Source organism: Protopterus annectens, chromosome 2.part0 (assembly GCF_019279795.1).
Source record: "Protopterus annectens isolate FY-2018-M chromosome 2.part0, PAN1.0, whole genome shotgun sequence".
NCBI classification, from domain to species: Eukaryota; Metazoa; Chordata; order Ceratodontiformes; family Protopteridae; genus Protopterus; species Protopterus annectens.
In genome coordinates, this window is record NC_056728.1 from 989,406,721 (window position 1) to 989,425,222 (window position 18,502).

Sequence of the window (18,502 nt, forward strand, 5' to 3'; positions counted from 1 at the left end):
TTAAGGAATTAAAATTTCAGAAACCACATATTTTATGAGGAACAGAACAGGACAAAATATGAGTGAAAAATCTGCAAAAGTTTCACAAATGGTGGTGGGTAGGGAATTCAGGCTCTTGTTACCTGCACCCAAGGTAAAGGGTTCAAGCCTCAGGTATTCTCTAACCACCACCAGCAGGTATCCAGAGTTTTCCTATTGCCACCAGTATAAATCAACTGGGGCATTTTACTCAGACACACACAGAAACAGACACACATGCAGAGACACTCTACCTGCAATGAGTATCGGCTCGGCTGTTCACTTCATTCATTATGTACCTGCAATGATAATGATAATAAACTCCAAAGCTGGCACTTCAATGATGATAAAATGAAATCTAAAGCTGTTCCACAGCTTCAGCTCATCTGTGTTTGTGCCAGAATGCACACTTCCAGGTTTCCCGGTTCCTGTTTGCGAACGTTCCAAGACTGTTGACCTTGCAGTCTGATCCCCTTCCACTCTATGCGTTTAGCACCGCATAGACTTCTGGGACATCAGCAGTCTGCTGACTTCTTCCTGAATCTGGACTGGTAAGGCAGCAGTCCGGATTCACTTTCAATGTGAGGTCAGGAGAAGTTATTGGATTGTACCATTGTGGTTCATAGCTGGGGGTGCAGTCCTGCAGTCTGATATCATGAGCTGCCACTGCTGTATTATTGCTATTACGACATTAGATTCTGCCATAATTGCTCTGATTTGCAACTGTCACAGAATAAGGGGCTGAGGCACACACCTCTTTAAGAGCAAATCTTAATACAGGATCACTTCTATTTTTCCACAAGTTATAAAGCAAAGCCTAACTAGTGCAACACCGAAAGTTTGTAAACAATTTACTTCCATTTTCTGTGAACGTTGCCAAGAAATGACTATATTAATGGTGAGTCTAGCCTTCATGAGAAAGCACAATCAAGGATGAAAATGTATGTATTTCAATAGTAACCATAGAGTGTTAATTTTAGCCTGGAGCAGGCTAAACACAGAAGGATAAGAGTCAGTGAATATGTGCATGTGTCTACAGATCAGTATAATAAAGATAACCTATTAAGCTCAATCTTGAATTTTTAGACCTGCTGGGGAAATTACTGTGTACACAACAGCATTTTCTTTGCACAGAGAAGGTCAATGTACTTTTTGGATGTACAAGGTGGGGCTCAAGCACTTTTGCATTGTTTGATGGATGCTCACTGTAACAGACTGAGAACATATGAAATATACTTTTTCTGCTACATACGAGATGAAGAAAGATGAAAGTTCTTTATCCTAAATGGACATTTGCATCTCTTATAGGAGTGGTATGTAACCTTTCACTCAACTATTTTTAGGAGTTTGCTAAGTCAGTGCTTCTCTGGCTTCTGTGGCAGTGACTCTTTTGTGAGCCATATCTACTTATATGCCATGTATGTGCCTTAAACATACTACAAAGTACCCAGTATTTTCACCCACTGAGCTTGGTTTGCCAGGCTTCTGGCACTAGCAACTATGACAGCCAGGATAGGAAGCAAGTCAGAGAGCTGTCACTGCTGTCTGCAGAGGAATGACTGTTTAAATTTACATTATAATCCTAACACTTCACCTTTCATAATGGCCTGACTGCAAGCTGGATAGCAATGAGGCGTGGCCAGGGAATATATATCCTCCCTGGGCCCCGAGTGGACATACCTTCACCTTTCCAATGCCTCCAACCTGACGCACTTCTCTACAGGTCCTAAGCGATCTTCCCATCATCATGTTAAATTCTTCCCAGGATAGGCATGACCATCCTCCCTGTCTGCACTGTCAGGTTCCAGAGATAACTGAACTTATGCTGCCTTTGTTACAGTCAGGGTATTCTCTCTCTATTTTACCAGCAAGAAGGAGCTCAGCATTTCTGGGAAAATATGGTGCTAGTCAAAATAAAGATTTTGTGATGTATGAACCCATTTTACAGTACTGTAGGGCAATTCTCCTGTCATAAAAATGAGACTTAGACATAAACGTGTGTGTGTGTGTGTGTGTGTGTGTGTGTGTGTGTGTGTGTGTGTGTGTGTGTGTGTGTGTGTGCGCGTGTGTTGCTGCAGATGTCTTGAGAGGTACATACCAAATGGGGCGTTGTATTCTATAATAGGTCTAATGAGGGATGAGTACAGTGGGACAAGGACCTCCTTTTTTCTGGATGAAAAGCCCTTCGTGATGAGGTGTGCCACATAGAAGGATTTCTTGACTGTTGTGACAATGTGGTTATCAAAGGTGAGACCACTGTCCACCTGCCTTCCTAAGTCTCATCACACATCCGGTGTTTAATGTACTGCCATCTATGTGATAATTCACAGGTACATGTTTTTTCCCAAAGGGGATAACTATACATTTCTTGGCATTGAGCTTGAGCCCAAGGCTCTGGCACCAAGCATCTGTTTCTGTAAGGCCCTTTTGTAGAATATCCACATCATTTGGGGATTCAATAATGGCTCTCAGTTTGCATTCATCTGCGAACTTTGTTAGCCAGAGTCTGTTCGCGTTGGCCTGTACTTCAGGGAAGTAGATGCCAAACAAGAACGGTCCCAGGACTGAAACTTGAGGTACTCCATTTATCAAAGAATTTTACATTTGGAAACAATGTTATCACAGAAATGCTTATCTATACTTAAACTCTAGTCTAGTACTGCTCTACTGAATTCTCCAATTATAGGCCAATAGCTATACTCTCTCCACTTGCAAAGATTATGGAAAAATGTATTCATAGACAACTCATGCACCACCTAATCCAAAATCGCCTTATTGCAGACACTCAGCATGGCTTCCGTCCTCATCACAGCACTACTTCAGTCCTCCTAGCCTTTACTAACACCATAAACCATAATCGCAACAATAATTATATATCCTCAGCCCTCTTTTTGGATCTTTCCAAGGCATTCGATATGGTTGATCACCAACTTTTAATCCACACCCTGCAAACATTCTGTCTAGATATTGGAGCCCTCCAATGGTTTCAGTCCTACCTGAATGGTCGACATCAGGCTGTTCTCTGGCAGAACAAACTCTCTAACCTTCTACCTAACACCCTCGGAGTACCACAAGGCTCTATACTAGGACCCTTGCTGTTCTCCATCTTCATTAACAACCTTTGTACTGTCATCCCAAAAGTCAGCTGTATCCAATATGCTGATGACTCTACTCTGATTTGCTCAGCCACATCTCCAGTAGAGTTATGGTCAGCTACCCAGACCACCTTTAATACAATAGAAAACTGGCTTTCTGAGCATAGTCTGATCCCAAATCCCCAAAAAACTAAAATGCTGTTATTTTCACCAACACGTAGGTCTACCGCTTTCACCTTTACCATAAAATCAAATGATGGCACAATAATCCCCCCTGACCCATCTACAAAACTATTAGGTGTCATCATAGACAATAATCTCAAATTTGACCTACATGTTAACCAAAATATCAAAACCATCAATAAAAAACTAGGGTCACTTTACAGAATAAAAGCCTTCCTAACCCCTCCAGCTAAAATTGCCATAGCTCGCTCTCACCTTCTTTCAACCCTTCTGTATGCATCCCCTCTACTCTCGAATTTGAACAAGACTGTCCTTAAACTCTCAATTTGCTACAACCACATTGCCAGGTTTGCCACTGGGCTGCCTTTTAGGACACATCATTGCATCAATCTAAATCAACTTGGTTGGCTTGAACTACCTAGCCTAATCCAGTATAACCAACTGATTACAGCCTATAAAATCCTCTATAATCCAGACAATACTCCTGCACTTAAAAATATTATCACCCCCTATAACAATCCTAGACCGCTTCGATCCTCTAACAAACTACTAATTCAGACTAGCAAAATTAATAACACAGCCAGTGATTCTCTCTTTGCAAACTCTGTAAGTAGATCCTGGAACTCTCTTCCAGCTGAAACAACATTTGTCACTTAACTGGCTATGTCACTGTATCAAGCTTGGCTAACTCGAATGTGTAAAAATCTGTTAACCAGTTTACTGTGTAATTTAATTTAATCCTGACTTGTGCTCAGGACTAACTGTAACCTGTGGAACTTGTTTAACTTGCTTACTTATGTAATCTCTGTAAATAGTCTGTTTGTAATATGTAATGCTGGTATTATGTAATGCTGTATCTGCTTACCCTTGGAGCTTTTCTCCCCGGGCCTCCGCTGAAAATGGACATGCATCCAGTCAGACTATCCCGGTCAACAAATGTAAAATAAATAAAAATAAAGTCATCACAACCTTAACAGTGAATGGCAGTAAGATCTAACAATGTGAGGAAACTGGAAATGACCCTTCTGAACACAGATTCTAGTACTGCTTTGATGAAAAGGTATACACATGCTATCAAAAAACAAACACTATAAAACCAGGGAAAAATATTTTCATTCTTTAGTTGAAATCAGAGGTACAAATAAACTCATTCTGCTTGTTATCACACAACAAATACAGGCTTATACATTGTTGTTTCACATTAAAAAGACTGAGATAAATCTGCCTAGCATGTCAGAAGCATTAACTCTCAGTTATCCAGCCACAGGCAAAATGATGTATGTAACAAGACATCATATCTTTACCTGTCCTTTTGACATACTTGGATGGGATGGATCACTACATCCTTCTGCTTCAGTGGATTTTAACAAACGTCCTCCTAAAAGGAGTATGAGCTTGCAGTATCAATGCACCCTACCTCTATGAATAAACATGTTGTGTAATGCATTTTCTTGGTACTCCATTGTATCAGTGCATTTCTATATTACATCTTGATCAATGTAGTCTGATTTACATTTCACCTCTAACCCCATATTAGCACATTTGACTATAGGCCATATTAATACAATACAGATGTGTTTCTTATGCAGGCCTGCATTCTCAGATTATAGATGACCATTACACAAACAGCTCTTTATTGCTTATTATAATTTTAAATTTGTGAATTCCACATGAGTCTGCATTTCTGAAAACCACATATTACATATGAATTCTCTACACAAAGACATAGGTCACAGTCATATAGAAACAAGGACAGACAATTCTTATACAACTGCAGCTATCATAACTGTGGCCGCATGTAAAAATTATAAAAAAAAAATAAGTTAACTGGGCCTGGTAATTGACTTGGGGATATAAATAAGCACTTGCTGTATCACAATGTATCTCAAATTTTCAAGGATACCATAGTATAAAATGGCTTGTAGCTGTTTAGCCATATATTAGGAACATCATAGCACCAGTATTCTCAGAAAAAGCCTGCATTAGTAACTGCTACTAGGCAGCATGCAGCAGTCACTTTACAAAACTGCAGCAAAGGACCTGCATTACAATACTTTATATGATCAATGCCACAAGAAAGAGAAGAAAGCTGTCATGATTGACTGAAGTTTGAAGGCCTCCACTGCCAACCTAAATGCCATGGATTGCTGGTTACTTCCACCACTATGTGACAGATGACTGATACCTGGATATATATGGGGCAAGAACTATGGTCCTTGGATCCAGTCTATTGTATTAAATTGGCTTGATGGCTTCCAGAATAGTACTTCACAAGTTAAACCACTGATACCAAATAGACTGAAGTAAATGAAAATTCATAGAAGTGTAATTCAATAACCAATTCACCAAATGCAATCTAGCACCAACAGCATAGAGAATATGCACTGCTGTTGTAGGTATGAGCTTCTAACCGCCAGCTCCACAGTAAGACTGCATACTAATCTCTTACAGCCCCGTAGTCTGTGGCCTAGTATCCCAGGCTCTTTAATCACTACTTTTTCTGTGAACCAGTGCGTCTTCCAGGGACCCTTACTCATGGTACTTGTACTCCAAACAAATAATCATTTACACACACAAATACAATTCCCAGGGAAATCCAGTAGAAGTCTCCAATTCCCCATAGCTTTTTTCATGACACTATAGTACCCATACTGTAAAAGTAGCAGACTCCAAATCCGACTTCAGACCAGTGACAAGTGGAGTACCACAGGGTTCAGTCCTGGATCCTCTCCTGTTTGTATCTACTTCTCTGAAGTACAGGCTAACACAGAAGGTCTTTGGCTAACTAAGTTCGCAGAGGACTGCAAACTAGGAGCCATAATTGAAACTCCTAACAATGTGGACATCCTACAAAAGGGCCTCACTGAGACAGATGCCTGGTGTCAAAGCCATGGCCTCAAGCTCAATGCCAAAAAGTGCATGTTCATCCCCTTTGGTAAAAACTCTGTACCCATGAAAAGCCACATAGGCAGTTAGTCTACTTAACACCGAAAGTGTGATAAGAGACCTTGGAACACAGGTGGGCAGTAGTCTCTCCTTTGATAATATCATTGCCGCAGTAGTCAGGAAATCCTTCTACATGGCACACCTCATCACAAAAGATTTCTCATCCAGGAAAAAAAGAGGTCATTGTTCCCTTCTACTTGTCACTCAGACCCATTATAGAGTACAACGCCCCTTTTGGTATGTACCTCATAAGACACCTACAACAACTGGAAAGGCCTCAGAAATACCTCACAAAGAGGATTACCACTGGTAGTAGGCTCACATTCTACTAATTGGAAAGGGAAGCTACAACATCTCAGCCTATAACAGTAAATGATGCAAACCCTCTTCTCAGATAATAAATAGCATTAATACATATATACATAATAAATGCAAACTACAAGATGTTAAAATTGAAGAAATAAAACTTTACTTAAACATTAAAGAATTTATTAAAAAGTAAAGGAAATAATAATGCTAATAAGAATTAAAAGAAATAATTGCTAATACAGATTAAATGTGTAGAGATCAAAGCAGTACATGGAGAATGTAAATTACTCAATTATAGATGGAATGTGTACAAGCTAACTATGTCCTAGTTGACTCTTACTGAGCACATGCTCTACTTAATTATCCTACGTCAGAGAAAGAAGGCAGATCAAACAAGCAAACCTTCATACATGTGTCCCAAGCAAAGGCTAAAGACAAAACAGTTTGAAATATTTATATGGGTGTAAACACAACTGATCAAACACAGCTTGTGTAAACTCACTTCACCTAACCCAGCATTACGAAACAAATTAGCTCAAATGTCATTAAATCACTTTTTCAACTACTTCTAATCAGATGAAATGATAGTTAAACCACATGTAAGCCATATTAACGGGATCTTATTCTGCTTTATTTCTTTTTCCTAGAATTCTTTTTAAGTCCTGTTTATTTGAATCATTCTAGACATAAATAAGTGATTCTGCTTTCCCATGCCACTGCTACAATGACAGTAGTGAGAGTCACTGTTATCTTAGACAACTTCTATAACAGGACTGCCTCTATTTTTACTTGTTTGACTCTCATTTATGTTGACCTCTCAAGTCAATATTCAATGTAGTCATACAGCTCCATCCAAAGAATAGCTAAACTGCATGCTTTTACAAGGGTAAGAACTTGTAATCCTTCACCTATTGACAGACCCTCCACCACACTCTCCCTGGGGTGTTAAAACTGTAACTGAAGGGTATGAACCATGAGGGATTATGTGTGAGTGACCATAGCTACTAGAAAGGAAGGAACAAGAAGTTACGTCTGCTGTTCCCTGGTGCCTTCAGTGGGAATATCAGAGTTTGTGTTTCCTGAATGTCACAGAATTAAAAATGTGCTTTATTTATTGCAAAAAAGTGTTTCACTTTTATAACTACTGCCATGTTCTTTTTTACCTTTCAATGCACTACTGTGATACACTTTAATATCGAAATATGGCATGCACAGCATTCTTCAGTTTCTCTTATTTTTTGAGGGTTTTTTGTCATACACCTATTCTTCACGCAACAGTAATTCTTCCTATACTGCAAATGACATTTTCTGTCATTGTTCTGCCCCAGCCACAGCAACAGACTTAAGTCACATCTGCTAAAAGTACCATAATTAGAAGTTACAGCAGTGAACAGCACTCCTGCAGATTATATCATATAATATACACACTAAAGCAAAACAACTATGTTACAGAAAAAAAATAATTTCATTGGCTTGCAAAGGGTGAAAAAAATGAATCACTGTGTGAAAAAGTCAAAACCAGTTCAATAATATGAGAAGAAAGGGGGAAGCGTTTCTATATTTAATCATATTTTTTAGAATTATCTTTAAGTACGGTAAACATTCATTGTAGATTGTCAAAGAAAAATTAGAAGATGAAATAAGTAAATATATGATTACTGAAACTACAGAAACTCATTACTGATGGTCTTTTTTTTTCCAGACAGGGGGTTTGAAGCAATATTACACAGACCTTGAAGCTCTTGCAATGGTAACGGCTGCATTTTGCCATGACATTGACCACAGAGGGACAAATAATCTGTATCAGATGAAGTAAGTTCCATGCAGTTCACAGAATAATAGTTTGTGACAGAAGTTTGAATGATGTGACAGACTAAATAAGAAGTATGAATGACAATGTACAAAAAGCCTGCAGCAATTACTGTTTTTTCAACAAAAATAACCAATACTGTATATCACAAATGTAGGCAGAGGGTGTCTTTTCTCTTTAAAATGTATAGACAGAAATTTTACACATTAGAAAACTTTTACTGATGAGTTATCAGTTACACTAACACAAATATGTGAATGTTTGAAGGTGACCAGTTTTGCAAGTCCTGTCTTACTCATAATTTCCAAACTACACATCTAACAAATCCTCCATTAAAACAAATAGAGTTTGGCAAAGAATTTTTTTAGACAGGCCATGGTCAGTTTTACTGATTCAGTGCATTAGTTGTGAGAACTGTTGGGTATGTATGGGATACAAAGCAATTTTAGAAAAAGATCTTACTTTGACAGCTGAGAATAATAATTTTTTTCTCAAATTTTTTTTTATTTTTCAAATACATTTGAATGAATTCCGCAGCATTTATACATAACATCTTAAATAACTATGTACACTATTTACATTATCCTGACACTATAACAGATCTTAATGTATACAGTTACTTTATAAGTATGTCCAATCCATTATCAGAGTGTCTGATTATTGTATAGTGTCAATCAATGATAAGACTTTTCCCCAAGGATTGTTGATAAATGGCTTTAGATAAATTCTTAGTTCTTTACTTTTAATTTCCAATAATGCTGTGGTCTTCAGTAGGCTGTAGAAGTCTTCCAAAGTTGGTACTGTGTTTGTATTCCATCTTCTTGTTATACACTTCCTTGAAACTGCAAGTATAGTCCATACTAGATGCATGTTTGACCTATTCAAATGAGGACCTTCATTCACATTTAATAATACAATAGCTTTAGTGAAATAAAATGATTAATTAAATAAAGCTTGTAGAAAGTTATTAATACCATTCCAAAATTGATTAATTTTAACACAAAGAAAATGTGGTTCCAATCTGCATTGTGTACATTCTCACATCTCCAACATATTCCTTTTATGGAAGAACTAATTTTACGGATTCTGTCTGGGGTTAAGAATGCTTTGTGCAAGCATTTCCAATTAAAAACTTTCCAGTATTGTGAAAACAATGTATATTTTATCGATAATAAGATATTTATTTTAATATCTTCAGTTAACTGTATTGAATGTCCTTTTGTTATATATTTCCAATATGAGGTTTTGGGTATTGTTTTACAGTTTATCAATATTTTGTAAAATTTTGAAATACTGTTTCCCATGTCAAAGTCATTATATATGATTTCATATATGTATTTTGTAAATTTAGGTATTTCTTTAAATGAAGACTTGTTAATTATTCTACTTAAATCTTGCAAATATGACGGAATACTCTCTAAAGTTAGCCAGTCCTGTTGTGGACTTTTGTATGTTGTTTTTATTACTTGCATAACTAAAAGTTGTAGTTCTTTGATACACTGGAGCCAACAAATAAATCCTTTCTGTTCCCAGGAATTAATAATTTCTCTACATATTTTATGTGGAAAGTTATTTGCGACTATAAATGGTGTTAAAAGATTAAACCAGATTTTTAAATCTATATTTGCATTAATAATTTTCCTAAATGAGTCAATATAATAATTAATCATATGAGTTTTAGTGGGTTTAGTTATGTTATATTGCACTCTAATACATATGTGCCATGGCAAATTGTTTTTATCTGTTATTTGAATTTTTTTTGTAAATCAAATTCATTTATTGATATTACATTTAGTAATTATTTCCAGTTTGCAGAGTAATTTGGACTTCTCCAATCTGAGATTGTTTTAGATATTGATGCTTTTATATAGGTTTCTATATCTGGAAAGTTCACTCCTCCCAGTTTCCATGGTCTGATATGATGTATTAAAGCTATTCTGTTTCTTTTGGGAAACCATAACAATTGTATTAGGCATGAATTTATTTCTTTAAGTATATTTCTTTCTGGTAACAGTTGTATTGTCAAGGCTATATATGGGATCTTGGGCAGTAAAACCATTTGTATTAACTTTATCTTCAAATGTTAATATTATTTTGTTCCATTTTTCCACAGAGATTTTATTTTTATTGATATTATTATAGTTTGAGACTAATTCATCATCCTTGCATAACTCCATTCCTAGATATTTTAAGGTAGATTCTTGTTTCCCTATGATGTCATTCCCCCTTAGTCTGCAGTTTTTTATTTAAAAATAAAAATTTTGATTTTGATTTATTGAAATAGAGTCATGTGAAATTTGTCAATTAATAAAACTAATTCTTCTAATGTCTCTTTTGTATTAGATAATGTTAATAATATGTCATCAGCAAATAGCATTACTTTAGAATTGTATTATTCATAAGCATCTATTCTTTTGATTTTTATATTGTTACAAATTGAATCTGCCAATATTTCAATAGCCAGAGCAAATAGAATCGATGACATGGAACATCCTTCTTTAGTGCCTTTTGTTATATGTATAGATTCAGAAGTAAAAGAACCTAACTTGAAATATGCTATTTTATTTGTGTATATATATATATATATATATATATATATATATATATATACATATATATTATATATATATATATAGGAGATGAACAAAGGATGCAGGAAATTCAAACAGCATTAGGATTTTGAATGAATAGTCCCAATTTAGGGAATCAAAGGCTTTCTCTATATCTAAGCCAATTATGAGTGTTTATTTTCTTTATTAACATAATCTGTAAGAGAAATTATCCTTTTAATATTGTCATGTGTGTTTCTATGATATATAAATCCAGTTTGATCATTATTTATTGTTTTGGATAGTGGTATTTTCATTCTGTCATAAGTATCTTATAGTCATTATTTAATAATGATATAGGTCTATATGCGGTACAGAGGTTTGGGGATTTGTTTTCCTTTAGGATTGGTATGATTAAGGAATATCTCCAAGAGGGTGGTATTAAAGCTTGTGACTGAATTTCTAATAGAGTTTTATGGAAGAGGGATAGTACTGAAGTAAAAAGTTGATATATTTCCATAATTATGCCATCTATAACTGGAGCTTTATTATTTTTACCTTCTTTTATTGTATCTGTAATTCCTTTGTAGGATATGGATGTTTGCAGATCTAGTTTAAATTTTTCTGGGTTTTTTTTATATTAGAACAGTTTTCATTTAGATTTAATTGACTGATATGTATATTTTCTTTTTGGAATTGTTCAAAGGCAAATAGCGTACGGCACCAGGACAACCCAGTCAACACAAGGACGTGTCAAAAAATGTTCAAGTTGGTTGCAATGCCAAAAACCAGATACCTCCTCGTTATAAGTTTGTAAACGCAATTTAATGTTAAAAACGTTTTCGCTTCCTACACGGAAGAAGCTTCATCAGACAGTGAGACACAGAACGTAATTCAATTTAAGCTAAGCAAAAAGGAAAGACAATGATGTAATTTCCTTCAATACTTACATCTATTTTTTAAAAAAGGCAAGCACCATTTCTTTTAATAATTATTACAGCCACTACTAAGTGAACGAGAATGCACGTTCACATAAAATGACACCCTTAACCGATCAAACTGGTTCCTTATTGATGTCTAAACACAGTACAAAGAGAAATGTCTTTCAATGCAAATAGGTTTTAGTGACACAACGAGTGAAACAACCTTACTTGAAGGTTTGATTGTATACCCTACCTTTTTTTAAAAAAGAATATATGACATTAAAAAATTGTTAAAACCATTAAAAAGTCATAATAAAACATGTAATAAACACAACTCGACTCTTAATACGTCTATAAAGACTATAGCCTGTATTAATACAAATTTCTTATAATGTTGAAAAATTATAAGTTATAAAACTCGATAGGACACAATGCTGGTGAAAATCTCTCAAAGAGAGAAAAAAAGGATTTAAACTCAGTGCTATATACAGCACGGTACCTCTTTTTGTTGATACCCTACAAGGGCACTAGCTAAAATGTTGAGCAAAATACAGCAAAAAACTGAAAAAAGTGTAACTTGAGGTAAAAAAAGAATGTATATATGTCTATAAATCACCTCAAGTAACTTTTATATTTCAGCACAGCCAAGATGTTGCATGCTTCATTTAATCCTGGATAGGAAAAAGCATTTAGGCGTAACTGCCATTCTAATTCTCTAATCTCAAGTAAAAGAGCTTGTGGGCCCCCTCTTATACCTACATTGACACTATCAATGCCCATGTAGGAGAAACTATGTCCAGTATATTTAATGATGTGTTTAGAGAGTGCGTTATCGCCTTTTAGTTCTAATTGCATAATTATGTTGGTAAAGACGGTCCTTTAATCTACGGTCCGTCTTACCAACATAAAATGCAGGGCAACAATTACAAAACGCAAGATACACCACGGATTTAGTATTACAAGTGATTTTATGATTAATGTTATATTTGATACCATTAACCATGAATGAATTGCCTACTTTTAAAAGTCTGCACAAATTGCACATCCCACAAATAGCAGTACCATTATGTCTCAAGAAAAAATCAGTAGGGTCTTCCCTGGATTGAAGTAGTTCTTTATATTGCCCTCTTAAAACAAAGGATGGTTGTAAACCTAAGGTTTCTATCAACTGTGGGTTGTTCAAAATGAAGAACCAGTTTTTCTTAATGATTGAACAAATAGCATTAATATGCCTATTGTAAGTGATAACCAGACTGGACTTAAAATCAGCTCTACTGGTTTCAAATAATGTACTTGGTTCTTCATCCACAGCAACAGCTTCAATATTATTAGCCACTAATATATAGGATTCTGAACCCACCCTTTGTACGATAGTAGAATCAACATTTCGTTGTGAAAGAAGGGGTTTATAGAATCCGTTCTCTCTTTTAAGAGAGACCTCCTCGATTAAACAATCGATGAGTTCAATGGGGTACCCCCTGTTGGAAAACATAATCTTAAGGTTTGAACACTCGGTCTCAAAAGATTCGATGGTATTACACATACGTACCACACGGACCAATTGTCCTTTCACAATAGACTTCCTCTGTTTCCATGGATGGTTACTATTAAAATGGAGGAAGCCATTGCAGTACGTTGTTTTTCTAAAGATACTAGACAGGTAGCCTTGATAACCCACATCTTTAACAAGTTTGATGTCTAAATAATCGATTTCTCTTGTAGAGAAATGGTATGTGAATTTTAAAAATGTAGAAGAGCTGTTCATGTATTCAATCATGTTACTAGCCTGCTGTTCATCACCATCAAAAAGGATGAATACATCATCCAAGAACCGAGTGTAAAATCTGATAGAACTTTGAAAGTTGGTATTATTCAAAAGACAAGTGTTCTCCCAGTGTGCAACCACTAAGTTTGCAACACTGCCACCGCAAGGTGAACCCATTGCAATCCCTCTTTTTTGTAGATAGTAACGTTTATCAAAGATAAAGAAGTTGGAAGATAAGACAATGTCTAACAGTTGTGTAACAACAGAAATCTCATCCTTAAAAGCTCCTAGTTTTAAAAGCATTAATTCAACCCATTCGATGGCCTCCTGATGTGGAATAGATGTATATAAATCTACAACATCTATTGTTAGAAAGTTAGAAGCCACATCAAAAGGAATCATGTCTATGGATTGAAGGAAGGACCATGAGTCCTTACATATCTGAGGGATGAGCTTAATGTATTTAGAAATGATATGGTCAACTACCCTGGCACAAGGGTGGGTGATTGAATTCCTACCATCAATCAGTGCCCGCATAGGTGGGTCAGCTAAATTTTTGTGAATTTTCGGGATCCCAAACATGATTGGGATCCTCGGAAAAGAGATGTCAATAAAATTAAATGTATCGATATCGATTAAACCATCGATAAACAAATCTCTAAAATACCCTTTGATTCTATTGTGTTGTCCAGACATCTCATTTAAGGAAGAAGACTCATATGCGGGTGAATCCAGGACTTTTAACATCCTAGAGTTGTAATCTTCTTTATTGAAGATGACAAGCCCACCACCCTTATCGGGTTTAATAACCCTGATAGGCATGTCCCTCAAATTTTTCAAACCATATCTTTGTTCACGTGAGATGTTACTCTTATTGTCAAACCATTTAAGGTTATCAAAAAGTAGCCTTAAGTCTAGCTCACAGGCACTTTCAAACATAAACAGAGAGGGGTGCAACGGGGGGTTAAAAACACTTCTCATTTTGAAAATGGGTTTATCATTAGTCAAATCACCTTGAAATAATACCTTCAGGTTCAATCCCCGAACAAAACATTTCAAATCAGTGAGAACTTTGGTTAGATTAACACTTTGATCAGGGACAAAAGATAAGCCAAATGCTAACAAGTCAATCAAGTCTCTGTCAATATGTATAGTAGAAAAATTATAGACTTTAAAGTCCCCTTTAGTGTTGTATAAGACTGTAGGAACAGCCACAGGTGTAACTATACATTCATGATCAAAGACTAGTTGGCTTTGTTCTTTTTGTTCTGCCTCTGGTAATGTTTCCGTCCTAAAAAAGGCTTCTGCTGCCCTCTATAGTTAGGCCGGTTCCCTTGATTGTTATAATTTTCACGGATCCTATTGCTTCGCCTCGGTTCCTGAACCCCCGAGTTGTCATCCGTGAATTCAGGGTCGTAGGCAGACCCACCAGGGGGGTCATCATGTGACCCGTCTCTGGCCAAAAGTGTATCGTCTCCATTGTTCCCACTGGTGTTGTTAGTACGTTGCCCAAATTGTGGATTGTTCCTGTTCAACGATTTCTGCAAATTAGGGTATGCAATTTGGCTAGCATAGGCTTGCCTGTCTCTAATCAATTTCTTGTTTTTGTTGGTTTTAAATTTAACCAACAAAGCATCAATACTTTGAAAGGTTCGATGATAATCGTATTTATACCTGTCAAAGTTTAGGTCATTTTTGATTTTATCATCTAAGTCACTTGTCTCCACCAATAAAGAGTCAATTTGTCTTGAGTAATGTTGCACCATTAACTCAAGTAACTCAAGCCCTTGTTTGTCAAAAAGGCAAGATAAATCATTGATGAACATAGTATCCTGGAACAGACCTGTAGGGGCAAACGTGCTCCTTAGGCCCTTAGGTATTATTCTCTCTTTGGTACATTGTCTAAAATAGGAAACTTCTAATTGAAGTTTCCTTATTTTTAACATTTTATCATCAAGCGTTTTAAGATGATTAATAATGCTGTCATCAGTGTTACCTGTAGAATTTCTTCCCGTAGCCGGTGGCCCCAAGTCGGTCGGGGAGCCAAATGTCAAAGCCTCAAGGTTCCCTGCCCATGCTGTAAATGAGGGCACGCCAATGAGCCCGGGATTATCCAAGCGCCCTGTGTCACCATGAAGGAGATTATTGTGTTCCGGCGCTACATTCACATCAGGAGAATGCCGTTGAAATGTTGGTGTTCTCTCCGTCAAGTATCCTTCACTGTTGTGGTTTTCTCCCAGCCTCATTGAACCCCTTGCCCTATCGGAACTAGTAGGTTCAGTAGAAATAAATGAATTGAGGCTGCGAGCCATTCGCTGAGGTTGGCCAGGCGGAAAAGGCGCTGAAAAACCACTGGCCATGTTCATATCTACAGAAGCATTAAACCCAGGCAAATTTGGGTTTAAATTCTGTGCACCTGATGTTCCGTTGTTCTCAATTCTGTCCAAACGGTTGTTGAGAGCATCCAAGCGCTGTGTCAATAATAGAATAAGAGAATCCATACTCTTAGGTTCGTCATTGTTAGAACCGCTACTAGAGCTGAAGAGAACCGGTGTCCTGGGGCTCAGAGCCGAAACAGACATACTGGTAACCAAAGAAAAAAACTAACAGTCAAAGGCAAATAGCGTACGGCACCAGGACAACCCAGTCAACACAAGGACGTGTCAAAAAATGTTCAAGTTGGTTGCAATGCCAAAAACCAGATACCTCCTCGTTATAAGTTTGTAAACGCAATTTAATGTTAAAAACGTTTTCGCTTCCTACACGGAAGAAGCTTCATCAGACAGTGAGACACAGAACGTAATTCAATTTAAGCTAAGCAAAAAGGAAAGACAATGATGTCATTTCCTTCAATACTTACATCTATTTTTTAAAAAAGGCAAGCACCATTTCTTTTAATAATTATTACAGCCACTACTAAGTTAACGAGAATGCACGTTCACATAAAATGACACCCTTAACCGATCAAACTGGTTCCTTATTGATGTCTAAACACAGTACAAAGAGAAATGTCTTTCAATGCAAATAGGTTTTAGTGACACAACGAGTGAAACAACCTTACTTGAAGGTTTGATTGTATACCCTACCTTTTTTTAAAAAAGAATATATGACATTAAAAAATTGTTAAAACCATTAAAAAGTCATAATAAAACATGTAATAAACACAACTCGACTCTTAATACGTCTATAAAGACTATAGCCTGTATTAATACAAATTTCTTAAAATGTTGAAAAAATTATAAGTTATAAAAACTCGATAGGACACAATGCTGGTGAAAAATCTCTCAAAGAGAGAAAAAAAGGATTTAAACTCAGTGCTATATACAGCACGGTACCTCTTTTTGTTGATACCCTACAAGGGCACTAGCTAAAATGTTGAGCAAAATACAGCAAAAAACTGAAAAAAGTGTAACTTGAGGTAAAAAAAGAATGTATATATGTCTATAAATCACCTCAAGTAACTTTTATATTTCAGCACAGCCAAGATGTTGCATGCTTCATTTAATCCTGGATAGGAAAAAGCATTTAGGCGTAACTGCCATTCTAATTCTCTAATCTCAAGTAAAAGAGCTTCAAACCTTAAGATTATGTTTTCCAACAGGGGGTACCCCATTGAACTCATCGATTGTTTAATCGAGGAGGTCTCTCTTAAAAGAGAGAACGGATTCTATAAACCCCTTCTTTCACAACGAAATGTTGATTCTACTATCGTACAAAGGGTGGGTTCAGAATCCTATATATTAGTGGCTAATAATATTGAAGCTGTTGCTGTGGATGAAGAACCAAGTACATTATTTGAAACCAGTAGAGCTGATTTTAAGTCCAGTCTGGTTATCACTTACAATAGGCATATTAATGCTATTTGTTCAATCATTAAGAAAAACTGGTTCTTCATTTTGAACAACCCACAGTTGATAGAAACCTTAGGTTTACAACCATCCTTTGTTTTTAAGAGGGGCAATAACTTAAAAGAACTACTTCAATCCAGGGAAGACCCTACTGATTTTTTCTTGAGACATAATGGTACTGCTATTTGTGGGATGTGCAATTTGTGCAGACTTTTAAAAGTAGGCAATTCATTCATGGTTAATGGTATCAAATATAACATTAATCATAAAATCACTTGTAATACTAAATCCGTGGTGTATCTTGCGTTTTGTAATTGTTGCCCTGCATTTTATGTTGGTAAGACGGACCGTAGATTAAAGGACCGTCTTTACCAACATAATTATGCAATTAGAACTAAAAAAGGCGATAACGCACTCTCTAAACACATCATTAAATATACTGGACATAGTTTCTCCTACATGGGCATTGATAGTGTCAATGTAGGTATAAGAGGGGGCCCACAAGCTCTTTTACTTGAGATTAGAGAATTAGAATGGCAGTTACGCCTAAATGCTTTTTCCTATCCAGGATTAAATGAAGCATGCAACATCTTGGCTGTGCTGAAATATAAAAGTTACTTGAGGTGATTTATAGACATATATACATTCTTTTTTTACCTCAAGTTACACTTTTTTCAGTTTTTTGCTGTATTTTGCTCAACATTTTAGCTAGTGCCCTTGTAGGGTATCAACAAAAAGAGGTACCGTGCTGTATATAGCACTGAGTTTAAATCCTTTTTTTCTCTCTTTGAGAGATTTTTCACCAGCATTGTGTCCTATCGAGTTTTTATAACTTATAATTTTTTCAACATTTTAAGAAATTTGTATTAATACAGGCTATAGTCTTTATAGACATTAAGAGTCGAGTTGTGTTTATTACATGTTTTATTATGACTTTTTAATGGTTTTAACAATTTTTTAATGTCATATATTCTTTTTTAAAAAAAGGTAGGGTATACAATCAAACCTTCAAGTAAGGTTGTTTCACTCGTTGTGTCACTAAAACCTATTTGCATT

The 18,502-nt window shown here is 36.1% G+C and overlaps 1 protein-coding gene across 1 annotated transcript in view; it reads left to right on the plus strand.

The window, feature by feature from the left end:
- Nucleotides 1-18,502, plus strand: part of LOC122792803 (rod cGMP-specific 3',5'-cyclic phosphodiesterase subunit beta-like) — an 897,069-nt gene that overhangs the window by 515,916 nt on the left and 362,651 nt on the right. Inside the window, exon 15 of the mRNA XM_044060372.1 lies at nucleotides 8,254-8,363. Coding sequence (XP_043916307.1) covers nucleotides 8,254-8,363 — 110 coding nt within the window. The remainder of the gene's footprint in view (nucleotides 1-8,253; nucleotides 8,364-18,502) is intronic.